The 21,918-nt window shown below is 35.6% G+C and overlaps 1 protein-coding gene across 3 annotated transcripts in view; it reads left to right on the top strand.

Moving 5' to 3' along the window:
* The window catches only part of LOC121368397 (homeobox protein cut-like 1), a 150,400-nt gene that overhangs the window by 111,762 nt on the left and 16,720 nt on the right, over nucleotides 1-21,918 (top strand). For all 3 annotated transcript variants that reach the window (XM_041493099.1, XM_041493100.1, XM_041493101.1), the window contains 8 exons: nucleotides 1,845-1,893; nucleotides 4,902-5,075; nucleotides 12,982-13,056; nucleotides 13,784-13,890; nucleotides 14,721-14,863; nucleotides 17,076-17,642; nucleotides 18,246-18,361; nucleotides 20,370-21,495. In XM_041493099.1, coding sequence (XP_041349033.1) covers nucleotides 1,845-1,893; nucleotides 4,902-5,075; nucleotides 12,982-13,056; nucleotides 13,784-13,890; nucleotides 14,721-14,863; nucleotides 17,076-17,642; nucleotides 18,246-18,361; nucleotides 20,370-21,495 — 2,357 coding nt within the window. The remainder of the gene's footprint in view (nucleotides 1-1,844; nucleotides 1,894-4,901; nucleotides 5,076-12,981; nucleotides 13,057-13,783; nucleotides 13,891-14,720; nucleotides 14,864-17,075; nucleotides 17,643-18,245; nucleotides 18,362-20,369; nucleotides 21,496-21,918) is intronic.

Genomic DNA, 21,918 nt, shown 5'->3' with positions numbered 1-21,918 from the left:
AATGCAAATGGAATGTATTAAATTAACCGTTCTCAACAAGTTTGTTTTCTTTCTCCATTTAATTATTTAATTCTACTTCATGCAGTGTATTGTCATAATCAGTGAATCTACAAATGTCAAGCGTAGCCTGCCCAGAGGCAATTAGATGCTTTCCATAGTCGTACTTTCTTAATTGATACACAGTAGAGATGTCAGGACTGAATGGGTACTAGTATTCCTGAAGGTGTGAAGATCGGTTATTTGCTGCACCTTATCGTTGTTGTTAAAATATCCCTTTTATGTAATACTAAAACTTCACTGTGGCCGCTTAATACAGGTATTTTAGCAATTTGGGGTCCGAGTTAGATGGCTGCTGGCCGTGTTAGACAGGTGACCGCTTATTACAGGAAAAAAGTGTCCGCTGAGTACAGGTGGCTGCTAGGACAGGTTTGACTCGTGTGTATATGTATGTGTGTGTATATATATATATATATATATATATGTGTGTGTATATGTATATATATATATATATATATATATATATATATATATATATATATATATATATATATATATATATATGAAAGGAGAGTGGTAAAAACATGCATATATATATATATATATATATATATATATATATATATATAGAGTCCAACCTCGAGAACGGCACAGTGAACAAAGTTGTACGACTCGAGGTTGCCAGACTCTCCTTTCAAATTCACCTGTGAAGGACATTTTCACAGATACAACAAATATAACCCACAAAACACACACACACACACACACACACACACACACACACACACACACACACAAAAAGTGGTATGGCCATGCTGCTTAAACCGGATCACCACAAGACCAGAATATTTTTTTTACTCTGTTTAGAGAGGGATCCAGTATGTCCAGAGTTTACATTTGTGTTACTATTTCCCAAATATATAGAATTACTTCCCTTATAAAAAAAAAATTGAAATCGGTATTTACTGGACATTCCAAAATATCCCGAATCAAGGACCAGTATTACACTTGGTTATGTTTGTGAAAAAGCGCACATTAAAATAAATAACAGCAACAATTGTAAGAGTAATTACGTTAATACCATAATAATGGTTAAAAAAACAAGTCGTCATAATTTTTTGCTTTGACGTGCAGTTGTTTGTTTTTAAGAATTGTGTCTCAGCTTTGATTTATCTGGAGTAACTAAGTCTTTTACCTTTCTGAGCAAAAATTATTCCAGATTTCAGAATTCATAGGTTCCTGTGTACTCATGGTTTTATAACATGCAATAGATAGGAAAAACGTAGGGACCAAGGAATTTGTCTGGTTTTCACAGGATTCTGCTTTATTCAAGTTTTGGTTTAGGCAGGTTCCACTGTACATGCAAGTTGTACATTCTCTTTTGCTTGGAGCTGATTTTAAAATATCAGGCCTCGTTTTTAAAATCTCTTTTTTTTTTTACAGTTCACCACCCCGGACCCCTCTAGATTTCCTGTTTTTTACAGTTCACCAATGCCCATCCCTGGTTCCTGCATTCCCACCAAAACCTTACCCTTGGACCAAAGTCATGACATTGATGTAACTGAGACTATACCCAGTATTACTCAATCTAGTAGTTTTCAATTTTAAATTTGTGTCCATTTAGGTACTCATAAACCATTTGTTCATTTATTAATAACATGGACATTATAGCACACAGAATATTATGTATATTGTTGTTTCGGCTCGCAATACCTTTTTTTTTTTTTTTTTTTTTTTGGCTGCTTTAACTTGACATAATAATATGACTATTATTGATTTATAGTGCAGCTTGCATTTATATATAAAAATGATAGATACCGATTTGTATTTTGTTTCTGTATTTGCAGGTCAGATGAAATGGACATGGTGATATCAGATGTTGAACGTGCTAATGAGGTATGGTGGCTTTTAATATCTAGGTTAGGGTGTCTCTATATATAAAAACTAGTGTATATGACTTTTAAATTCTTACTGATGCATCTTTGACGAGGAACTTAGTCGATATTTTTCATGTTTAATACATTTGATTCAAGGCTTTAATCCATCTGTTTATTATCAATATGGAGAAAAGTAACAGATCAATAAATAAAATGCAAGCAGAAAGGCAGTGAACGCTTCCATAGATTTGTAACGGTGACATTATTTGTCTAGAGGAAGTTGTTATGGATGACAATAAGCTTTTTAGGTTTTCCAGGTCATTAAATAATGGATAATATCACTCTTAATTTAATACTTATAAAAGTTTTTTTTTACTAATTACTGTTAGTTTGAAGTTATAATTCTAGTCAGTATAAAGTTATAATTCTAATCAGTATAAAGTTATAATTTTAGTCAGTATAAAGTTATATTTATAGTCAGTATAAAGTTATATTTATAGTCAGTATAAAGTTATATTTATAGTCAGTATAAAGTTATATTTATAGTCAGTATAAAGTTAGCATTCTAGTCAGTATAAAGTCATAATTCTAGTCAGTATAAAGTTATAATTCTAGTCAGTATAAAGTTATATTTATAGTCAGTATAAAGTTAGCATTCTAGTCAGTATAAAGTCATAATTCTAATCAGTATAAAGTTATAATTTTAGTCAGTATAAAGTTATAATTCTAGTCAGTATAAAGTTATAATTTTAGTCAGTATAAAGTTATAATTCTAATCAGTATAAAGTTATAATTCTAGTCAGTATAAAGTTATAATTTTAGTCAGTATAAAGTCATAATTCTAATCAGTATAAAGTTATAATTTTAGTCAGTATAAAGTTATAATTCTAATCAGTATAAAGTTATAATTTTTGTCAGTATAAAGTTATATTTATAGTCAGTATAAAGTTATATTTATAGTCAGTATAAAGTTATATTTATAGTCAGTATAAAGTTATATTTATAGTCAGTATAAAGTTAGCATTCTAGTCAGTATAAAGTCATAATTCTAGTCAGTATAAAGTTATAATTCTAGTCAGTATAAAGTTATATTTATAGTCAGTATAAAGTTAGCATTCTAGTCAGTATAAAGTCATAATTCTAATCAGTATAAAGTTATAATTTTAGTCAGTATAAAGTTATAATTCTAGTCAGTATAAAGTTATAATTTTAGTCAGTATAAAGTTATAATTCTAATCAGTATAAAGTTATAATTCTAGTCAGTATAAAGTTATAATTTTAGTCAGTATAAAGTCATAATTCTAATCAGTATAAAGTTATAATTTTAGTCAGTATAAAGTTATAATTCTAATCAGTATAAAGTTATATTTATAGTCAGTATAAAGTCATAATTCTAGTCAGTATAAAGTTATATTTATAGTCAGTATAAAGTTATATTTATAGTCAGTATAAAGTTATATTTATAGTCAGTATAAAGTTAGCATTCTAGTCAGTATAAAGTCATAATTCTAGTCAGTATAAAGTTATAATTCTAGTCAGTATAAAGTTATATTTATAGTCAGTATAAAGTTAGCATTCTAGTCAGTATAAAGTCATAATTCTAATCAGTATAAAGTTATAATTTTAGTCAGTATAAAGTTATAATTCTAGTCAGTATAAAGTTATAATTCTAATCAGTATAAAGTTATAATTTTAGTCAGTATAAAGTTATATTTATAGTCAGTATAAAGTTAGCATTCTAGTCAGTATAAAGTCATAATTCTAATCAGTATAAAGTTATAATTTTAGTCAGTATAAAGTTATATTTATAGTCAGTATAAAGTTAGCATTCTAGTCAGTATAAAGTCATAATTCTAGTCAGTATAAAGTTATAATTTTAGTCAGTATAAAGTTATATTTATAGTCAGTATAAAGTTAGCATTCTAGTCAGTATAAAGTCATAATTCTAGTCAGTATAAAGTTATAATTCTAGTTATAATTCAAATCAGTATAAAGTTATAATTCTAGTTATAATTCAAATCAGTATAAAGTTATAATTAGAGTCAGTATAAAGCATATAAATGTTGCATGCACTTTAAACTGAGCATCTACATGTATGCAATAATGCTTGCTTGAAATTGAGGGGGTTGATTAAATGCTCCCAATCTTTCTGCCAGAACATAATTAGAGGGTACATAATAAAAATTTTAAAAGGACCATAAATGCCCTTACTATATAGTTATGGGTTTGAGATGTTTTAAAATTGGACACTGCATTTCAGGTGCTTTGACAAATTTTAAACAGCAGTTCTCTTAAAATCATCTATCTAAATATTACACAAATATATCCATCAATTTCCACACATTTACCCTCTGTACCCTCTGGCAAAACCCCTGGCTCCCCTAGTGTAGATTATGGTGAGCCATTTAAGATATTACCATATTGATACAATATAAATTCACCTGCTTAGAAGAGCTACGAAAATGTAATCTTAGGGGAATAATTGGTAACAAGAGTGATAGCTCTCCTTAAACGCCAAGGTTTGTAGCATTGTTGCTTGCCTTAAAAGTATAAAACATGCTGTTTTAAAAATATTAAACATGCTGTTCTGCTAGATACCTTGTGCCTCTTCTTTTTTTTGGTCCCGAGTCAGGCCCCTGATCATATCAGAGACTGGACTCAGGATAGGCGTGTTTAAAACCCCTGTTGTGTATGAGCATTGTTAAACTAGTTATTAAGTACCAAATGTGCCTCTTTGTGACATACAAGTTTGGTGTTTACCCAGAGAGCTGATTTCTCTCTCCAGCCAGTGCACCACAACTGGTGGTACCACAAAGGCTGTGGTATGTGCTATCCTGTCTATGAGATAGTGTATATAAAAGATCCCTTGCTGCTAATCGAAAAGAGTAGCCCATGAAGTAGCGACAGCAGGTTTCCTCTCTCGTAATATCTGTGTGGTCCTTAACCATACGTCTGACACCATATAACTGTAAATAAATTGTGTTGAGTACATCGTTAAATAAAACATTTCCTTCCTTCCTTCCCCAGAGAGCTGCAGCAGCAGAGCGCCAGGTGGAACAACTGAGGCAGCAGTTGGCGTCTGCCAGTCAGACAGTGCAGCAGGCCGCGCAGCAGATGCAGAAGACACCAGATGTGGAACAGGCCATGGACATCCTGAAGAGATCCAGCATGGAGGTGGAGATCACCGCCAAGGAGAAAGAGGTACTGATGATCACAGCAGGAGAGAAACACTACATAGTCATTCTTCCCTTGAGATAAAATTACCTTTAAAGGCATATTGTCAGACCACTGACCTATTTAATGGTCTAACAAAGTATTACCTGAACAAAAATAATTTGATTTGTCCCAAATGTACTTTATTTGACCATCTTCATAACCACCATACTCCATTTATTAATGATATTTTGTAAAAATAATTGAATTATGGCAATGGTCCATAATTCAAAAACTAAAATTGCCTAGAGGGTTGGCATGGATTTCACTCCATCATGGTTCAGTTAAGGTGATGCAATAGCTTGATTTGGTTTCCAACAATTAATGTAATTTTTATTTATTATCAGTTTTTAGTGAAATCCTTAAATATGTGACAGTATGTCTTTAAAAAGCAAACACATATCCATGATAAAAAAGAACAGGGTGTAGTTCACTGGTAAAGCTTTGTTTGAGGTGCAAAGTAGATTGACCACTCTTGACAGACTTGTTGTGTTTTTTGTATCCTAACCAGTTACACATAGTACAAGTGCCAAGAGAGGTTTAATTAGCATATCGAGTACAAAAGGTCTGAAGCCTTGGATGTGTAGGTGTGTGCTGTGGGACCCCAAAATATCCATTCTTAAATGTCAGGGCGGAATTTAACTCACTCAGTTGATTGCTCGCTTGAGGTGCTTGTGTCGCATTATCAAACCACATCGGTGGATCCATTCAATTGATTAGGTTTTTTCTCATTCCAACCAGTGTCTTTGGGAAAGTGCATATAAATGATCCCTTGCTGCATTAGGAAAAATTTAACGGGTTTCCTCTGATGACTACATGTCAGAATTACCAAGTATTTGACATCCAATAGCCACTACATACTCTTCTCACTTACAAACTACTAACAATTAACAACTAACTCACTGTCCTGGAAAGACAGCCCAGAGGTATGTGCCCAGAACAGCATGCTTGAACCTTAATTGGATATAAACATGAAAATAAGTTGAAATGAAATGACAAAAATTATCATATCGATGGGATGTGTAGGTGTGTGCTGTGGGATCTCCAAATAGCCATTCTTAAATGTCATCTCCAAAATGTATTCTGTTGGTATACTAATGAAGATTCACTATTCTTAAGTATCAATTTTAACACTTTGTTCACTTAAGAACACCCCTAATTTAGAGTTAATTAGAAGTTTAAATTAGCCTGCTTGGGTACATCGGTGAAACTGATGCTAAAATATTCTTTAGGGTACCCTAAGGGTACACTCCTGTCTCTGAGATGATGAATATAAAAGATCCCTTGCTGCTAATCGAAAAGATTAACCTGAGTGCTGGGGACAGCAGGTTTTCCCTCTTATCTGTGTGGTCTTTAACCTTGTATCCAATTTGATTTAATTTCATGTCGGCTGTTTTGCATAAAAAAACTATTTTAACAAATTTGATTGAATTTGATCTGAAATTTTGAAAAACAACCTTTATTTAAGTATGGTTTAAAATGTTCAGCTGTTTAAAGATCACTTCATAGCTTTATTATTTAAAACAAATAACATAGCAGCATGATATTATTGGGAAATCCAGAATTTAGTGAACAAGAAAATTAAGAAATGATTAATTAAATCTACTTTAAAATTTATTACTGTTACTAAATGATTTTTCTAAAGCTAACACATAATTTTTATGCTAGAAATTACCCAATCCATTATAGAAGTTCTGCAATTTCCTACTCACAATACACCCCCCAACCCCTAACTTCATCACCCACTCTCTGTTTCTTCCTCTTTGTTCAAGTTTATGTAAGTATGTTACTGTTATGTGTATCTTAAAATGTATCCGCTTGTAAAATGTAGGGAGAGGTCTTAATATAGGCTACGCCTGTTGACCAATCCCATTATGTTTTGTCAACTAAATATGGTTCAAATCAAGGGTGTCAAGAGCTTGATGCATGTTCTTAAACGACTGTGTATTACACACGTACTGCACTGTAAAGATGGCAACATTGATGTTGCTTTGACACATTTTCTGTCACAGTGATCAAGAATGGATGTTCAATTATAACTATTGCAACAGCTGGCATTGATTGTGCTGATCCGGGCTCATGGATTTTGGAACCGTGTTAGTCATATTGAGGAAATAATCAATGAACCGACACCAGACCTTATCGATTTGCATTGCACGGTTCTGATAGAAGATGAAATATACATACCAGTAATTAAATCCAGTTTATTCTCCACATATATATTCTATCAGTGGGCTGTTGCAGTATTGATTGGTGTGTGTATCTTGTATGGACATACACTGCGATACATCAAATTCAGCTGTTCTACCAGTGCAGTATTTAAATGTCCTGTCAATTATTATTAAAACTTATCGATTATTCAGTCAACTTGGATGGATTTTGTGAAGTTAACTATAATATGTGTGTTTATATGTATGTTTTCTAAAATTCCATATCAGTGGTTTTGAATAGATAATTTTTTTTTTTTTTAAATAAAGTAAATAAAATGAGTTACAGACAATACAGCTTTCATCTGCTCATGAGGTTACATCTCTTCAGCAATCACTTGTAGTTTGCAGCAACCTCTCTTTAGCACTCACCTCTGTATAGCAACCTCTCTTTAGCACTCACCTCTGTATAGCAACCTCTCTTTAGCAGTCACTTCTATTTAACAGCCACCTCTCCAGCATTAACCTCTCTTTAGCAGTCACTTCTATTTAACAGCCACCTGTCCAGCATTAACCTCTCTTTAGCTACAACCTCTCCAGCAGCAACTTATCTTTTGTAGAACCTGTCTTTAGCAGCAACCTTTTTATCGACCACCTCTCCTTAGCTGCAACCTCTCTTTTAACTAACCTCTCCTTAGCAGCCACTTCTCTTTAGCACTCTTAGAAACCACCTCACTTTAGATGGAATCTCTCCAGAAGCCAGCTTTCTTTAGCAACAACCTCTCTTTAACAATCACTTCTCTTTAACAACAACATCCCCTTAGCAGCCACCTCTCTTTAGATGTAATCTCTCCAGCAGCCACTGTTATTTTGATGCAACCTCTCTTTAACAATCACTTCTCTTTAACAACAACATCCCCTTAGCAGCCACCTCACTTTAGATGTAATCTCTCCAGCAGCCACTGTTATTTTGATGCAACCTCTCTTTAACAATCACTTCTCTTTAACAACAACATCCCCTTAGAAGCCACCTCTCTTTAGATGTAATCTCTCCAGCAGCCACTGTTATTTTGATGCAACCTCTCTTTAACGATCACTTCTCTTTAACAACAACATCCCCTTAGAAGCCACCTCTCTTTAGATGTAATCTCTCCAGCAGCCACTGTTATTTTGATGCAACCTCTCTTTAACGATCACTTCTCTTTAACAACAACATCCCCTTAGCAGCCACCTCACTTTAGATGTAATCTCTCCAGCAGCCACTGTTATTTTGATGCAACCTCTCTTTAACAATCACTTCTCTTTAACAACAACATCCCCTTAGCAGCCACCTCTCTTTAGATGTAATCTCTCCAGCAGCCACTGTTATTTTGATGCAACCTCTCTTTAACAATCACTTCTCTTTAACAACAACATCCCCTTAGCAGCCACCTCACTTTAGATGTAATCTCTCCAGCAGCCACTGTTATTTTGATGCAACCTCTCTTTAACAATCACTTCTCTTTAACAACAACATCCCCTTAGCAGCCACCTCTCTTTAGATGTAATCTCTCCAGCAGCCACTGTTATTTTGATGCAACCTCTCTTTAACAATCACTTCTCTTTAACAACAACATCCCCTTAGCAGCCACCTCACTTTAGATGTAATCTCTCCAGCAGCCACTGTTATTTTGATGCAACCTCTCTTTAACAATCACTTCTCTTTAACAACAACATCCCCTTAGCAGCCACCTCTCTTTAGATGTAATCTCTCCAGCAGCCACTGTTATTTTGATGCAACCTCTCTTTAACAATCACTTCTCTTTAACAACAACATCCCCTTAGCAGCCACTTCACTTTAGATGTAATCTCTCCAGCAGCCACTGTTATTTTGATGCAACCTCTCTTTAACAATCACTTCTCTTTAACAACAACATCCCCTTAGCAGCCACCTCACTTTAGATGTAATCTCTCCAGCAGCCACTGTTATTTTGATGCAACCTCTCTTTAACAATCACTTCTCTTTAACAACAACATCCCCTTAGCAGCCACCTCTCTTTAGATGTAATCTCTCCAGCAGCCACTGTTATTTTGATGCAACCTCTCTTTAACAATCACTTCTCTTTAACAACAACATCCCCTTAGCAGCCACCTCTCTTTAGATGTAATCTCTCCAGCAGCCACTGTTATTTTGATGCAACCTCTCTTTAACAATCACTTCTCTTTAACAACAACATCCCCTTAGCAGCCACTTCACTTTAGATGTAATCTCTCCAGCAGCCACTGTTATTTTGATGCAACCTCTCTTTAACAATCACTTCTCTTTAACAACAACATCCCCTTAGCAGCCACCTCACTTTAGATGTAATCTCTCCAGCAGCCACTGTTATTTTGATGCAACCTCTCTTTAACAATCACTTCTCTTTAACAACAACATCCCCTTAGCAGCCACCTCTCTTTAGATGTAATCTCTCCAGCAGCCACTGTTATTTTGATGCAACCTCTCTTTAACAATCACTTCTCTTTAACAACAACATCCCCTTAGCAGCCACTTCACTTTAGATGTAATCTCTCCAGCAGCCACTGTTATTTTGATGCAACCTCTCTTTAACAATCACTTCTCTTTAACAACAACATCCCCTTAGCAGCCACCTCTCTTTAGATGTAATCTCTCCAGCAGCCACTGTTATTTTGATGCAACCTCTCTTTAACAATCACTTCTCTTTAACAACAACATCCCCTTAGCAGCCACCTCACTTTAGATGTAATCTTTCCAACAGCCAGTTTTCTTTAGATGCAACCTCTCATCAGCAACAATCTGCCTTGGGCAGCATTTTCTTCTTTAATATTCTCACAAATCTTAGCATGTAAACATACCTATGTTTTAAAAGCAACCAACTGTCTTAAAAGTCACAAGATACTTCCTAAGGTAACTACTTATTTTTTTTAAATTATTATTGGTAGGACTGCATACATTCATAATTGTGTATCATCATTTATGCACCATGGTTGGGGGTTTTAAGGGGTGGTTGGGGGGGGAGGGGGTTTCAAACAACTACTAAATAAATATTGAGCAAAAAGCTACACTGTCTATGATGTTGGTTAGTGGACTAGAGGTATTATGCTTGTGCTAGGCCAAATTAAACAAAGGCATTAGAACTATTAAATGAAGCCAGTTTTTTTTTTTCCTTATTAAATTTAAAAAAAAAAAAATCATGATCTCCTGGGTTTATCTGAATTATTTAAATTATTTTATTGTAATAGATATCAGTTTTATAAAAAGAATAAGAAATAAAATAAATTAAAATAAAATCTAAAAAATATTTTATTGTTGTTGGCAAATGCCAAAGAAATGCCAACAATGAACATATGGATTTACTAGTAATATGATCAGTGAGCATATCTGTTAATGTTTGATTTATTGATGAAAGAAAAAAAAGAAAGAAAAAGAAAATGGTAGCCGTCAGGTCGGAAACCTTACATTGAACATATTCTACGATGATCTATAATGGCTTTCATTGAATCGATCATCGTATCACTGGAGCCCATCCAATCAATGTTTATAAATCGATCATCAGAAAAACACTAATGTCGACACATTCAGGTCAATTATTATTGAATTATTTATTTACCAGGAGCTTAATTTCACAGCTCATTTGTGCACAAACACAAACATACACTTTACAATGGCTGCACAAAAAGAATTCACTGAATCAGTTTCCACAAGGTGTAATTTTATCCTTAAAAGCCTTTGAAAATATTTTTTTAATATTTTTGTTAATTCTGACATGTTGTCTTCAATGGAAGCTTGCTCCATTTTTCCATTTTATATGCACTTTCCTACTGATAACACAGCACATACAATGACCTTTGTTACACCAGTTGAGTGATATAGGTTAGGATGGGAAAAACCCCAATCAGAGAATCCCTACAAGCAAGGCACCTCAGGCGACTGCTCTACCAACTGAGCTACAGTGATGATCAGAGTTGTGTATATAGCACGAAGGAAATGTTTTATTTAACGACGCACTTAACACATTTTATTTACGGCGTCGGACATATGGTTAAGGACCACACAGATATTGAAAGAGAAAACCTGCTGTCACCACTTCATGGGCTACTCTTTTTTTCGATTAGCAGCAAGTGTTCTTTTATATGCATCATCCCACAGACAGGATCGCACATACCACAGTCGTGGTGCACTGGCTGGAACGAAAAATAACCCAGTGGGTCCACCGACAGGGATCGATCCCAAACCGACTTCACATCAAGCGAGCGCTTTACCACTGGGCTACGTCCCACCTTGTATGAGGCATGAAGGCAGTCAACCATATCAACACAAATTTATTACTAGTTAAGCCTGTATTTTGTATTATAGCAATATTGTAATGTTATACTATGGCTGAGGTGATACTGCACAAACTAGACATTTAGTATCAATTACGTTTAATTATTCTAAAGCATTTGAAAACAAAGCAAATATTGAATAAGTTTGTTTTTGTGGGTGGATTGGTGAAAAAATTCTAATAAAGTGTTGTTTACTGTGTAAGAAGTATGTGGAAAATAAGTTCATAAATGAAATGTTAGGGAAACACTTTTTATTGAGTGATTTCTTATAAGATTGATGGGCAGGAATTCGTTTTCAAGTCATGCTTGTCATCTTGGAGAAATTGACCTTTTTTTTTTGTGCAGTGTTGATTTCAGGCACGGAATACCAATCTCTCTTTTATCTCCAAAACATAGATCAATTTCTGCCAGCCAACGATATATTGGCTGATTGATTGGGCACTTTTATTGATCGTGGAATGGATTTTGCCCAGCCATTGCTATGGCAACCTGTTCATGGTTAGATCTCCCAAGATGATAGATACGAAGAGTTTGTGACATCTTGTTTGATTGATTGACAGCCTTGTGATTGATTGATTAATGTGATTGATCTGTTTCATGACAATTCTGTCCCATTATTTAGGATATTGACGTAGATAGAGGACACAGCGATTGGCTTTTGTCTCTTTCATGTGTCTGCTTTCATTGTCTTTGAACGATTTCAGTCAATCTACACATCTTATTAGCTTCCTCTATTAGGAAATTTGCTTGTATATTGGACGTTTTACATCTCTCTTTATGTATTTTTGTAAATGCTGTAAAAAAAAAGGGTCTTATTTTTGAAACTCAGATTATTATTTCAATATGCTTGTGACATTTAAATGAATGGGGATTTAATGGATTATAAAACTGTCTTGTTTTAAACAGTAATATTAACAGTAAGACTTGAATGTACCATATGGTATTTTTGAAAGGGAGGTTTCCACTGTCTAAGTCATTGAACACAAGATTTAAATTTAGTGTTGAAAAACACAAACTGGAACATTAGATGGAAAAAAAAACAGAAGACAAATTTGCTAGTTTTTCTGATATGACCATAGAGACATCATGTAGCATCTCTGGAAAATAAAACTTGGATACTGTGTTATAAAAGTATTGGAAAGAGTAAAACCTAAAGTAACATTCTTTCAATACAACTACATGTTCGAACATAATGTTGCCAAACCGAGTTGTGATTCTGGAAAATGGGATTTTGCCTCTGAAGTGCTCAAGATGTAGATGACATAGTCAATGTGGAAATGGACTGAACATTGTGTTGCTGTACAACAATGATGTTTTTTGTGTTCCATCTGTTGATGTTTTAGTTGAAAGTTAAATGAGAGAAACGGTTTAGTGTATTGAGGATCTGGTTTGTGAAGATGAAACCTTGTGGTGTTTTGCAGATCTCGCAGCTTGTCGAAGATGTACAGAGACTTCAGGCTTCTCTCTCAAAACTGCGCGAATCCACCACCATTCAGGTAAGTTTTAGAGTAATGCTATAAAATCATTTCAGCAGTGAAAATAACAGTAGAAGAATCAAAAGATATATATATATATATATATATATATATATATATATATATATATATATATATATAATGAAGAGTTTATGCGATATATCAATTTTTTTCATTTTCAGTAAAAGTTATTTTTTTAATTGGCGTATATCGCGTTTTGATTACAAAAAACAGGATTTACCCAACACAATTTCATAAGGATCAATTGCGTTTCATGTATACTGGTGGATATGTTTAAAAAAAACTAGCAAAATATTTTGATAAAAATATTCCTTCAAAATAAACACTCTTTTTTCTTTTTTTAAAGGCGACTTCATACGATATGAGTGCCTTATACGAAAATAGCCAATTATGACAAGACAGCATTATGACTTCATCAGTTGCTATGCAGTCAGCTATTCTCATATGAGCACTCATATCATGTTGTATTGCCTGTCTTAAGAATAAAGCTAGTGAAAAAACAAACAAAAAATATAAACAAGGGTTATATTGTTCAATAAAGGTGGTTTGTGTGTGTGTGTGTGTGTGTCTTTAAAAAACCCAAAAAAAACACATAAGACAATTCATTTGGTTGAATGTTAATTTAGCTGGTTACTGTCCCGCTCAATGTATTTAATGTTTTGTTAGGCCTTTCATTGTGCAGATGTATTGCTGAAGGTCTAAATTTACTGTTGTCTTTTGTAATTAGATTTCCAAGCTTGAAGAAGAGATCTCTTCCAAGAACACCGCATTCAGATTGCTGGAGGAGAAACTGAGAACTCAAGAAGACTATGAGGAAATTAAGAGAGAGCTAAAGTTGGTCCAAGTCTTTTGTTTAAAACTGTCAATTTTTAATATTCTTATAGCACCTCAGTATAACACAGATGGAAAATAACTAGTTACTGCCATCGATATTTAATTTGGCTTCACTAAGCACATAATGTCTGGTCATTTCAATTACACCATCTTGTCTGTGGGCTGGTGCTTATGTAAGATCCATTGCTACCAACGGAAAGATATAGTGGGTTTCTTCTCTAAGACTATACAGTCAAACCTGTCTTAAGCGGTCACACAAGGGAGTAGATAAAAGTGGCCGCTTAAGACAGGTGGCCGCTGAGTACAGGTTGTCATATATATAGTCTTTAAAACATTTCTTCTTGTTTCTTGTTTTACCATCTGTACTGCTAATCAACAGATGTGTGCTTCACAGTCCACTATAAATCAACTTTTTACATGTCGTCTCCTTCAGAAATAATGCAAATCTTTTTCCATTTATTTATTTAATTCCTACTTCATGCGGTGTATTGTCATAGTAAGTGGCCGCTTAATACAGGTATTTGGGCGATTTGGGATCCGATTTAGGTGGCCGCTGGCCACATTAGACAGGTGACCGCTTATTACAGGTGCATTTACATTATAAATCGTTTGGGAGGAAAAAAAGTGGCTGCTTAAGGCAGATGACCGCTGAGTACAGGTGGCCGCTAAGACAGGTTTGACATCCAATAGCCGATGATTAATAAATCAATGTGTTCTAGTGGTGTCGTTAAACAAAACAAACTTTTGAACTTTTGAACTTTTTCAATTTCACTCGAAATGTTCCACCTGAAAGTATTAGAAATTCATGTTTTGTTTTCACTGGGTTTCAGCATCATGAAGTCGGTTGAGTTTTCTGGCGTCAGCAGTGATGAAGACCAGAAGTCCAAGTCGCTGGAGAAATTGCTGTTAGAGAAGAACAAGTCTCTGCAGACAGAGAACACGCAGCTCAAGGTCACCAACAGTGACATTACAGGTAGGTCATCACCTTTGACCTTTGAATATTCATATCATTATGCTAGACTTCATCAGACCCTTTGGCCTTTTTTTCATATACACACAGTCTCTGGTATTTTATTGTGATTTTTCCTTTTCAGTATCTTATCTTTGACCCAAGTTATTGTGATCTAAGGCTGTGATATATTGTGTGAAAGAGTTTATTATTGGTGTATGTTTTGGTGTATAAATGAAAAATGGCTTTGTGCAAAATAGTTTATGGAGCTGTATGGTATGTTGTACACAACTGTTTATGATGTATGTATGTATGTATGTTTGGTACATTGTAAAAATGTGCAAAACTGGGTTTTTTTCTTATGATGTATTTTTAGTATGTTGCGCAGAACTGTTTATGATGCTGTATATTTGGTATGCTGTGGAAAAACTGTCTATGATGTTGTTTGGTATATTGTGAAGATGTGAAAAACTGTTTTTTGATGATGTATGTTTAGTATGTTGTGCAGAACTGTTTATGATGCTGTATATTTAATATGCTGCGAAAAAACTGTCTATGATGATGTATGTTTGGTTTGTACATTGTGCAGATCTCCTTTTGATCTGTTGTGAAAATAGTTGATGGTTTTTATATTTCTGAATTAAGGAATATCAAACTTGAAAATGTTTTAAATGTGGTTTATGTACCTCAAAACATTTATTTATTCGTATTGTTATAATCATGTTCATTATGTTTTCATGCATGGATGAAGCTGCCATATAGTTTGGGGCCGAAAATAGACATTCTTCTATGTCGCCCCGCCCTACCTATATGAAATACCCTTTGTAAATGTAACACATATATATATATATATATATATATATATATATATATATATATACACAGTGAAACCCCTCTAAACCGGACACCCTCGGGACCAAGCAAAATGTCTGGTTTAAAGAAGTATCTGGTTTAGAAAGGTTAATTTCTGTACAGAGTTTTGAAAAAGAACCGTGAAAAATGTCCGGTTTGGGGGGGAATTCCGGTTTACAGAGGGTCCGGTTTTGAGAGGTTTCACTGTATATATATATATATATCAGCTGTTTTAAATGTCATATCATTATTATTTTCACTTTTCCTATGAGGAATTGCCTCTGAATGCCTTAAATGTTTGACAGTTATTTATCATTTTATTGTTTTCCCCATTTCCTTCATTGCCAGTTTAGGTAAAATGGCTTCTTCTGGTGATTGATTCTTGTCTATGTTTAACAACAGAACTGTGCCTAACATTGTAGTTTCATTTTCATGAAATTAAAACAATTCATGTAGCTTTAGAACTTAAAAATTTTACTTTTGTTTTCAAACATATTTTGTTTCATGTCCTAAAACCAAGAAAGGTGTGCAGTGCACGTCATACAGAATACATGGTAATAAACGAAATGCTCAAATTGTTAACGTTTTGCTGTAAAATGTCTGCTTCAGATTTCCTTAAGGGGTCATCCATATAATTATATCAATATTTGTAGTCGTACAGACCATGCAGGTTTTCAAGGCCTTAAAGCCTTAACTTTTTTTACCTCCCTTCCCTCAAGAGTCGTAAGATTATGTAACACTAAAACAGTATCATCTCAAGACATAATTAAGTTCAGAGTACACGTTTTCCAGGCCGTAACCTCTTCTGCCTCCCCTCACTAACCTCATGAGTCTATGTAACAATTTATGTAACACTAAAACAATATCTTCTCAATACATAATTAAGTTCAGGAATCATGGTTAGCTCTGGCTAAGTAAAACATTTCGCCATTCGCCAAATTATCTTTTTAAAAAAATGCAAAGCCCAGTTATTTTCCAACAAAATATCAATTATTACATTAATTTTTTTCGCCCAATTATAATAACATTCGCCAATTGTTCATAAAATTCGCAATTGGCGAGTGGCAGAGTGAGCCCTGAGAGTGTTGAAAATTGTCAGATCCCCTACCCCCATCCCAGCCATATCATTTGCTTGTATAACTACGAAAATGTTGGTAATATTGGACAACCTCTGAAGGTATCTGAACAATCTTGCTAAAGTAGAATGTATTTCGGAATGAATATAAGTGTTTTCATGAAAATGTAACTATAGTTAACATCTTCATAATTTGTAATGGTATCTTTTTGCATGCAAGTTATATATAAAAAAATATAAAACTTAAAACCAAGGTCTTTCTTAACGTCACGTTGGCGGTGTCATGAGCATTTCACACCTTTCTTGCAGGGACTGAGACACCCAAAACGCCGTCTTCGCCGTCAACCTCGCAGCAATCTGCCGACGTTTTTGCAACGATTCTCGGAGAGGAAATTGCGCAGTCTTATCATAATTCAAACCCTCCATCGAGGAATCCTTCGGAATCTATAGAATCTTCGCCGTCAGCCAGCGGCCTGCCTCCCGACACGCCTCCTGTCAGTCACCCTGGTAGATCAGACACCCCCCACTTCCTGCCCCCTCCACCAGTGTTTGGTTTCCCAAACTGTCACATACCGCAAGGTTTTATGCCAGTGAACATGACTTCTAAGGGAGACAATTCCGGTGGTTTGGATACATCCATGGTGGCCAAAACTGTGCGAGAACTACTCAGCATTCACAATATAGGCCAAAGACTTTTTGCAAAGCATGTGCTCGGACTTTCACAAGGCACAGTCAGTGAACTTTTATCAAAACCAAAGACTTGGGATAAGCTGACGGAAAAGGGCAGAGAATCGTATCGGAAGATGTTTGCCTGGGCGAACGAAGACCGCAACATTTTGGCACTGAAAGCTATCTCGCCAAAGAAAGGTAAGAACTGTAAGTTGATTTTTATTTTATCTGCATGTGCATGTTTGGTGGTGGGTTTTTTAAGAAAAGGGCTAAATTTACAAAGCCTGTTTTTGTCTTACATACGTGTAATTACAAACATTGACAGTGCTTTTAACACCTGCGTTTGAGAAAAAACAGGCTTCGTAAATTCGGCCCAAAATCTTTTTAAAATGTAATTAATTGTATTGCTAGTGAATGTTTACAATTAAATAAAGTTTTATGAAGGGAAACAGTTTTTTTGCAGAATAGCTTTAAAACCTAAATATATTTAACATTAATTGCTGTCATTTTGAAAATTTGTATTCAATAAAGATATATGTGTCATCAAAAGGCTCGATTTCAAGATTTTATAGCAGAGTAAAAATCGTTTTCAATACCCAGAAAAATAGATTTGATCAAATTGAAAACAAATACATAGAAAGAAAGAATCAATTTTTACCCATTTTTTTTACTCAAAACACAATTTTATGGCTTCTAATCCATTGAGCATTGTTTGTTTGGTTTAAACACTGATCAGTAACTATTCAGTAAAATATTGATTATGTACTGTGAATTTGTTTTTACTAACTTTGTTCGTGTTTAATGCTGTAGGCACCCAGCCACTGGTTTCGACTGTCAAGTCAGAGGACTCGGCTACCGAGGAGCGGATAGCACAGATTCTCAATGATGCCCAGCAGGCAATGCAAGTGAAGAAGAACATGGAGCAGGTGTGTTGCAACATATCTTAAATGTAGTTAGAGAGTTCACAGCTAGTTCTGGCACTCGCCAAATTCACCAATTGCGAATTTTGAAAGCAGTTGGCAAATTTTATTTTAATTTGGGAAATAATTTTATGTAATAACTTACTTTTTTTTTTAGAAAATAACTGTTGATTTCTGCAACTTTTAAATCTAATAAACAATTTGGCAAATTCTTTTACTTGCCCAGAGCTAGCCCTGTGGTAGGTGGCAAAATATATGTTTATTGGGGGGGGGGGGGGGGGGGGGGGGGGATTGAGAATAGGTGTTTAGTGTCATTAAACCTGTATTTAAATGTGACCTTGATTGTAACTAAGATCTAGACTAAAGGGACATTGAAGAAATGCACATCAGATTGATGACCTTTGCTAAATATTTATTTATAAAAAACATAGAGATTGAAGCTTTAAGAGGCCAACTTAGCTTTCTCCCAAAACATCAAAGTTTGTTTTGTTTAACAACACCACTAGAGCACACCCAAAACATCAAATATAATACAAAGTCAGCTTGTATTAAGTAACCACAACTTGTATTAAATAACTAGTTAAATATAGAACTGGGACCTGACATTCCTATTATGTTCTTAATGTAAGTATTAGGCCTAAGTAGATTAATTATGGGGTGGAGGTGAGGTTTCTGGGGTGGGGGATTGGTGGGAGGGAGGGGTTTAATTTCCATGATGGATGTTCAGTTTTGATATGTCCAAGATCAGTGAATGGTTTCAGTATGTACTGTTCGTCTTTGTGACATGGATGGATTATCTCCCATTTTACAGTCTATCTATGTAAACATTCAAACTAGGTAATCTATCTATTATTTACAAATGGCAAACATATTTGCTAAATACAAGTTGTTTTTCATCAGTTTATGTGCAAACTGACAATTGCTTAATTTGTATGCTGTCTGGGTGAGCTGTTAATAACAGCATAAACTAGATCTAATAACACGAAGTGTGAAACAGTGGCTATAGTTTAAAGGGACATACCCTAGTTTTTAAACACTAAGGCATATTTTTTACTATTATAGCCATTTTTTATAACTGAAATCATACTTTAGTTAGATTTTATGGTTTAGATTATCAATTTCTGTACATTCGAAGTGTTTTTGGTCTTCCTGGTGTTTTTAATATCACAAAATGCATTTATCATATTTTAAACAACGCACATGCGTCTGAGAAGTAACAGTTATGGAGTCGAGATTTAGTCTATTTTTAGAGGGAATTTCACCATGTCAAAGTTGCAGACTCGTGTTTCACTCAGTTGTAACTTGACCGGCCTCGGTGGCGTCATGGTTAGGTCATCGGTCTACAGGCTGGTAGGTACTGGGTTCGGATCCCAGTCGAGGCATGGGATTTTTAATCCACATACCGACTCCAAACCCTGAGTGAGTGCTCCGTAAGGCTCAATGGGTAGGTGTAAACCACTTGCACCGACCAGTGATCCATAACTGGTTCAACAAAGGCCATGGTTTGTGCTATCCTGCCTGTGGGAAGCGTAAATAAAAGATCCCTTGCTACCTGTCGTAAAAGAGTAGCCTATGTGGCGACAGCAGGTTTCCTCTAAAAAAAAGTGTCAGAATGACCATATGTTTGACGTCCAGTAGCCGATGATAAGATAAAAAATCAATGTGCTCTAGTGGCGTCGTTAAATAAAACAAACTTTACTTTTACTCAGTTGTAACTTTATCCAAATGTGTTACAGGTTTGTAGATTAAATTAACTTAGTGTTAATTTTCATGGGCTGAAACTAGGGTCTGTCCCTTTAAAATTCAGCTCCAGTAATGACAAAATGTGAAGCATGGCTATAGTTTGAGAAACTTTAGCTAATAATAACACAAAATGTGAAAAAAAATGATCATAGTTTCCAAAATCCAGTTCTAATAATGACATAAAATGTGAAACAGTCATTAATAATAACATACATCAAACAATGTTCAAATTTTTGTTATTGACTAACTGAAGTAATCTTTATCTTTTCAGCAACAAGTTGCCAATGCTGTGGTGTCCAGCATTTACCAGCAGGAAGTGTCGAAAATGGTTGGCTCAAGCCCTCTGCCTCAGAACATGGTGCCGGCGGCTCTCACTGCTGGAGTGCCCATCAGAGAGGGGCCTCGTAGGCGAACCACGGACGACAGCAGACACTCGCGCAGCTCTGTCAGTTCGCAGGAAAGCGAGGCCTCGGCTCAGGACATGGTCGCGAGGATTTACCGCCAGGAGCTGGAGAAGCTAGCGAAGGCGGCCGAGAGTGCTGGGAACATCGCGGCCAGCACCATGTACCAGCAGGAGCTGGCCCGCGTCACGTACCACAGCCATTTCAAGCAGAGTCTGAACAACCTGAACCATGAATTCCACTTCCCTGGCCCCCACAGGCTACACAATGGAGTCTCGGTGAAGTCGGAGCCGCCCGACAGCACCTCCGACGACACCCGATCTCCCAGCAGCAGCAGCATCAACAACAACAACAATAACGGACCAATAGATCTAAGTAAACCGCACAGCTCGTCATCTGCGCCAACGTCGCCGAAATCGGCGGACGCCGTCGGCAAAGACGCCTGCCGACAAGCGGGTAGTGCCTTCTTCCTCGTTCACCCACGCATCAACGGACACGACGGTTTCGAAAACGGGCAGTTTCCGCCGCAGTTCGCCGCCACCCTTGACGGGCTTTCCCCCCTGCAGAGAATGCAGAACATTGCCAACTCCCTCAGCTCCAGGCCGCACCTGAATGTGGCTGCATCAAAGCCACTGCGTGCCGTCCTGCCCCCAATCACCCAGGAACAGTTTGATGAGTATTCCAACGTGAACACGGACGACCTCGTCAAGAAGGTGAAGGAAACGCTGAGCCAGTATTCCATCAGCCAGAGACTGTTCGGCGAGAACGTGCTGGGCCTGTCGCAGGGCAGCGTCAGTGACCTGCTGGCCAGGCCCAAGCCCTGGCACATGTTGACGCAGAAGGGCCGCGAGCCCTTCATTCGGATGCAGCTGTTTCTCGAAGATGCCGAAGCCATCCCGAAACTGGTGGCGTCGCAGTACAAGATCCCACCGGATATGTTGCTAAGAGGCATTTCACATCCAGTGCAAGAAGCTAATGTTCCTGTGTCACTGTCAGGTATGTTAAATGCATTTTTTTTATTTACTTATGTTTTAATTATTAATTTTTCTAATATATGTTTTAATGTTGCAGTCAGGTATGTTGTCTAATATTGGGAGTTTTTTCCTCTTTTTTTTAATTATTATTATTAATTACTTTTCCTAATATATGTTTTAATGTTGCTGTGTCAGGTATGTTGTCTTATTTTTTTTTATTTTTTTTTTTTATTAATATTAAATACTTTTTATTCTAATATATGTTTTAGTAAGATTTCTGTTTAATATTTCTCACAAAAATAATTGTCTAAATATAGATGTGATTTACTTGATTTTTTACTATTAAAACTTTGACTCTTTATGTTTTTTTGATACCCTAACATTTTATTTTTAAAAGCACACTTGTGGTAGTTTGTAGCACATCTTTTGTATAGTAGGTCTTTCT

This window comes from Gigantopelta aegis, chromosome 3 (genome assembly GCF_016097555.1).
Source record: "Gigantopelta aegis isolate Gae_Host chromosome 3, Gae_host_genome, whole genome shotgun sequence".
NCBI classification, from domain to species: domain Eukaryota; kingdom Metazoa; phylum Mollusca; class Gastropoda; order Neomphalida; family Peltospiridae; genus Gigantopelta; species Gigantopelta aegis.
This window is presented reverse-complemented; position numbering and strand designations above follow the sequence as displayed.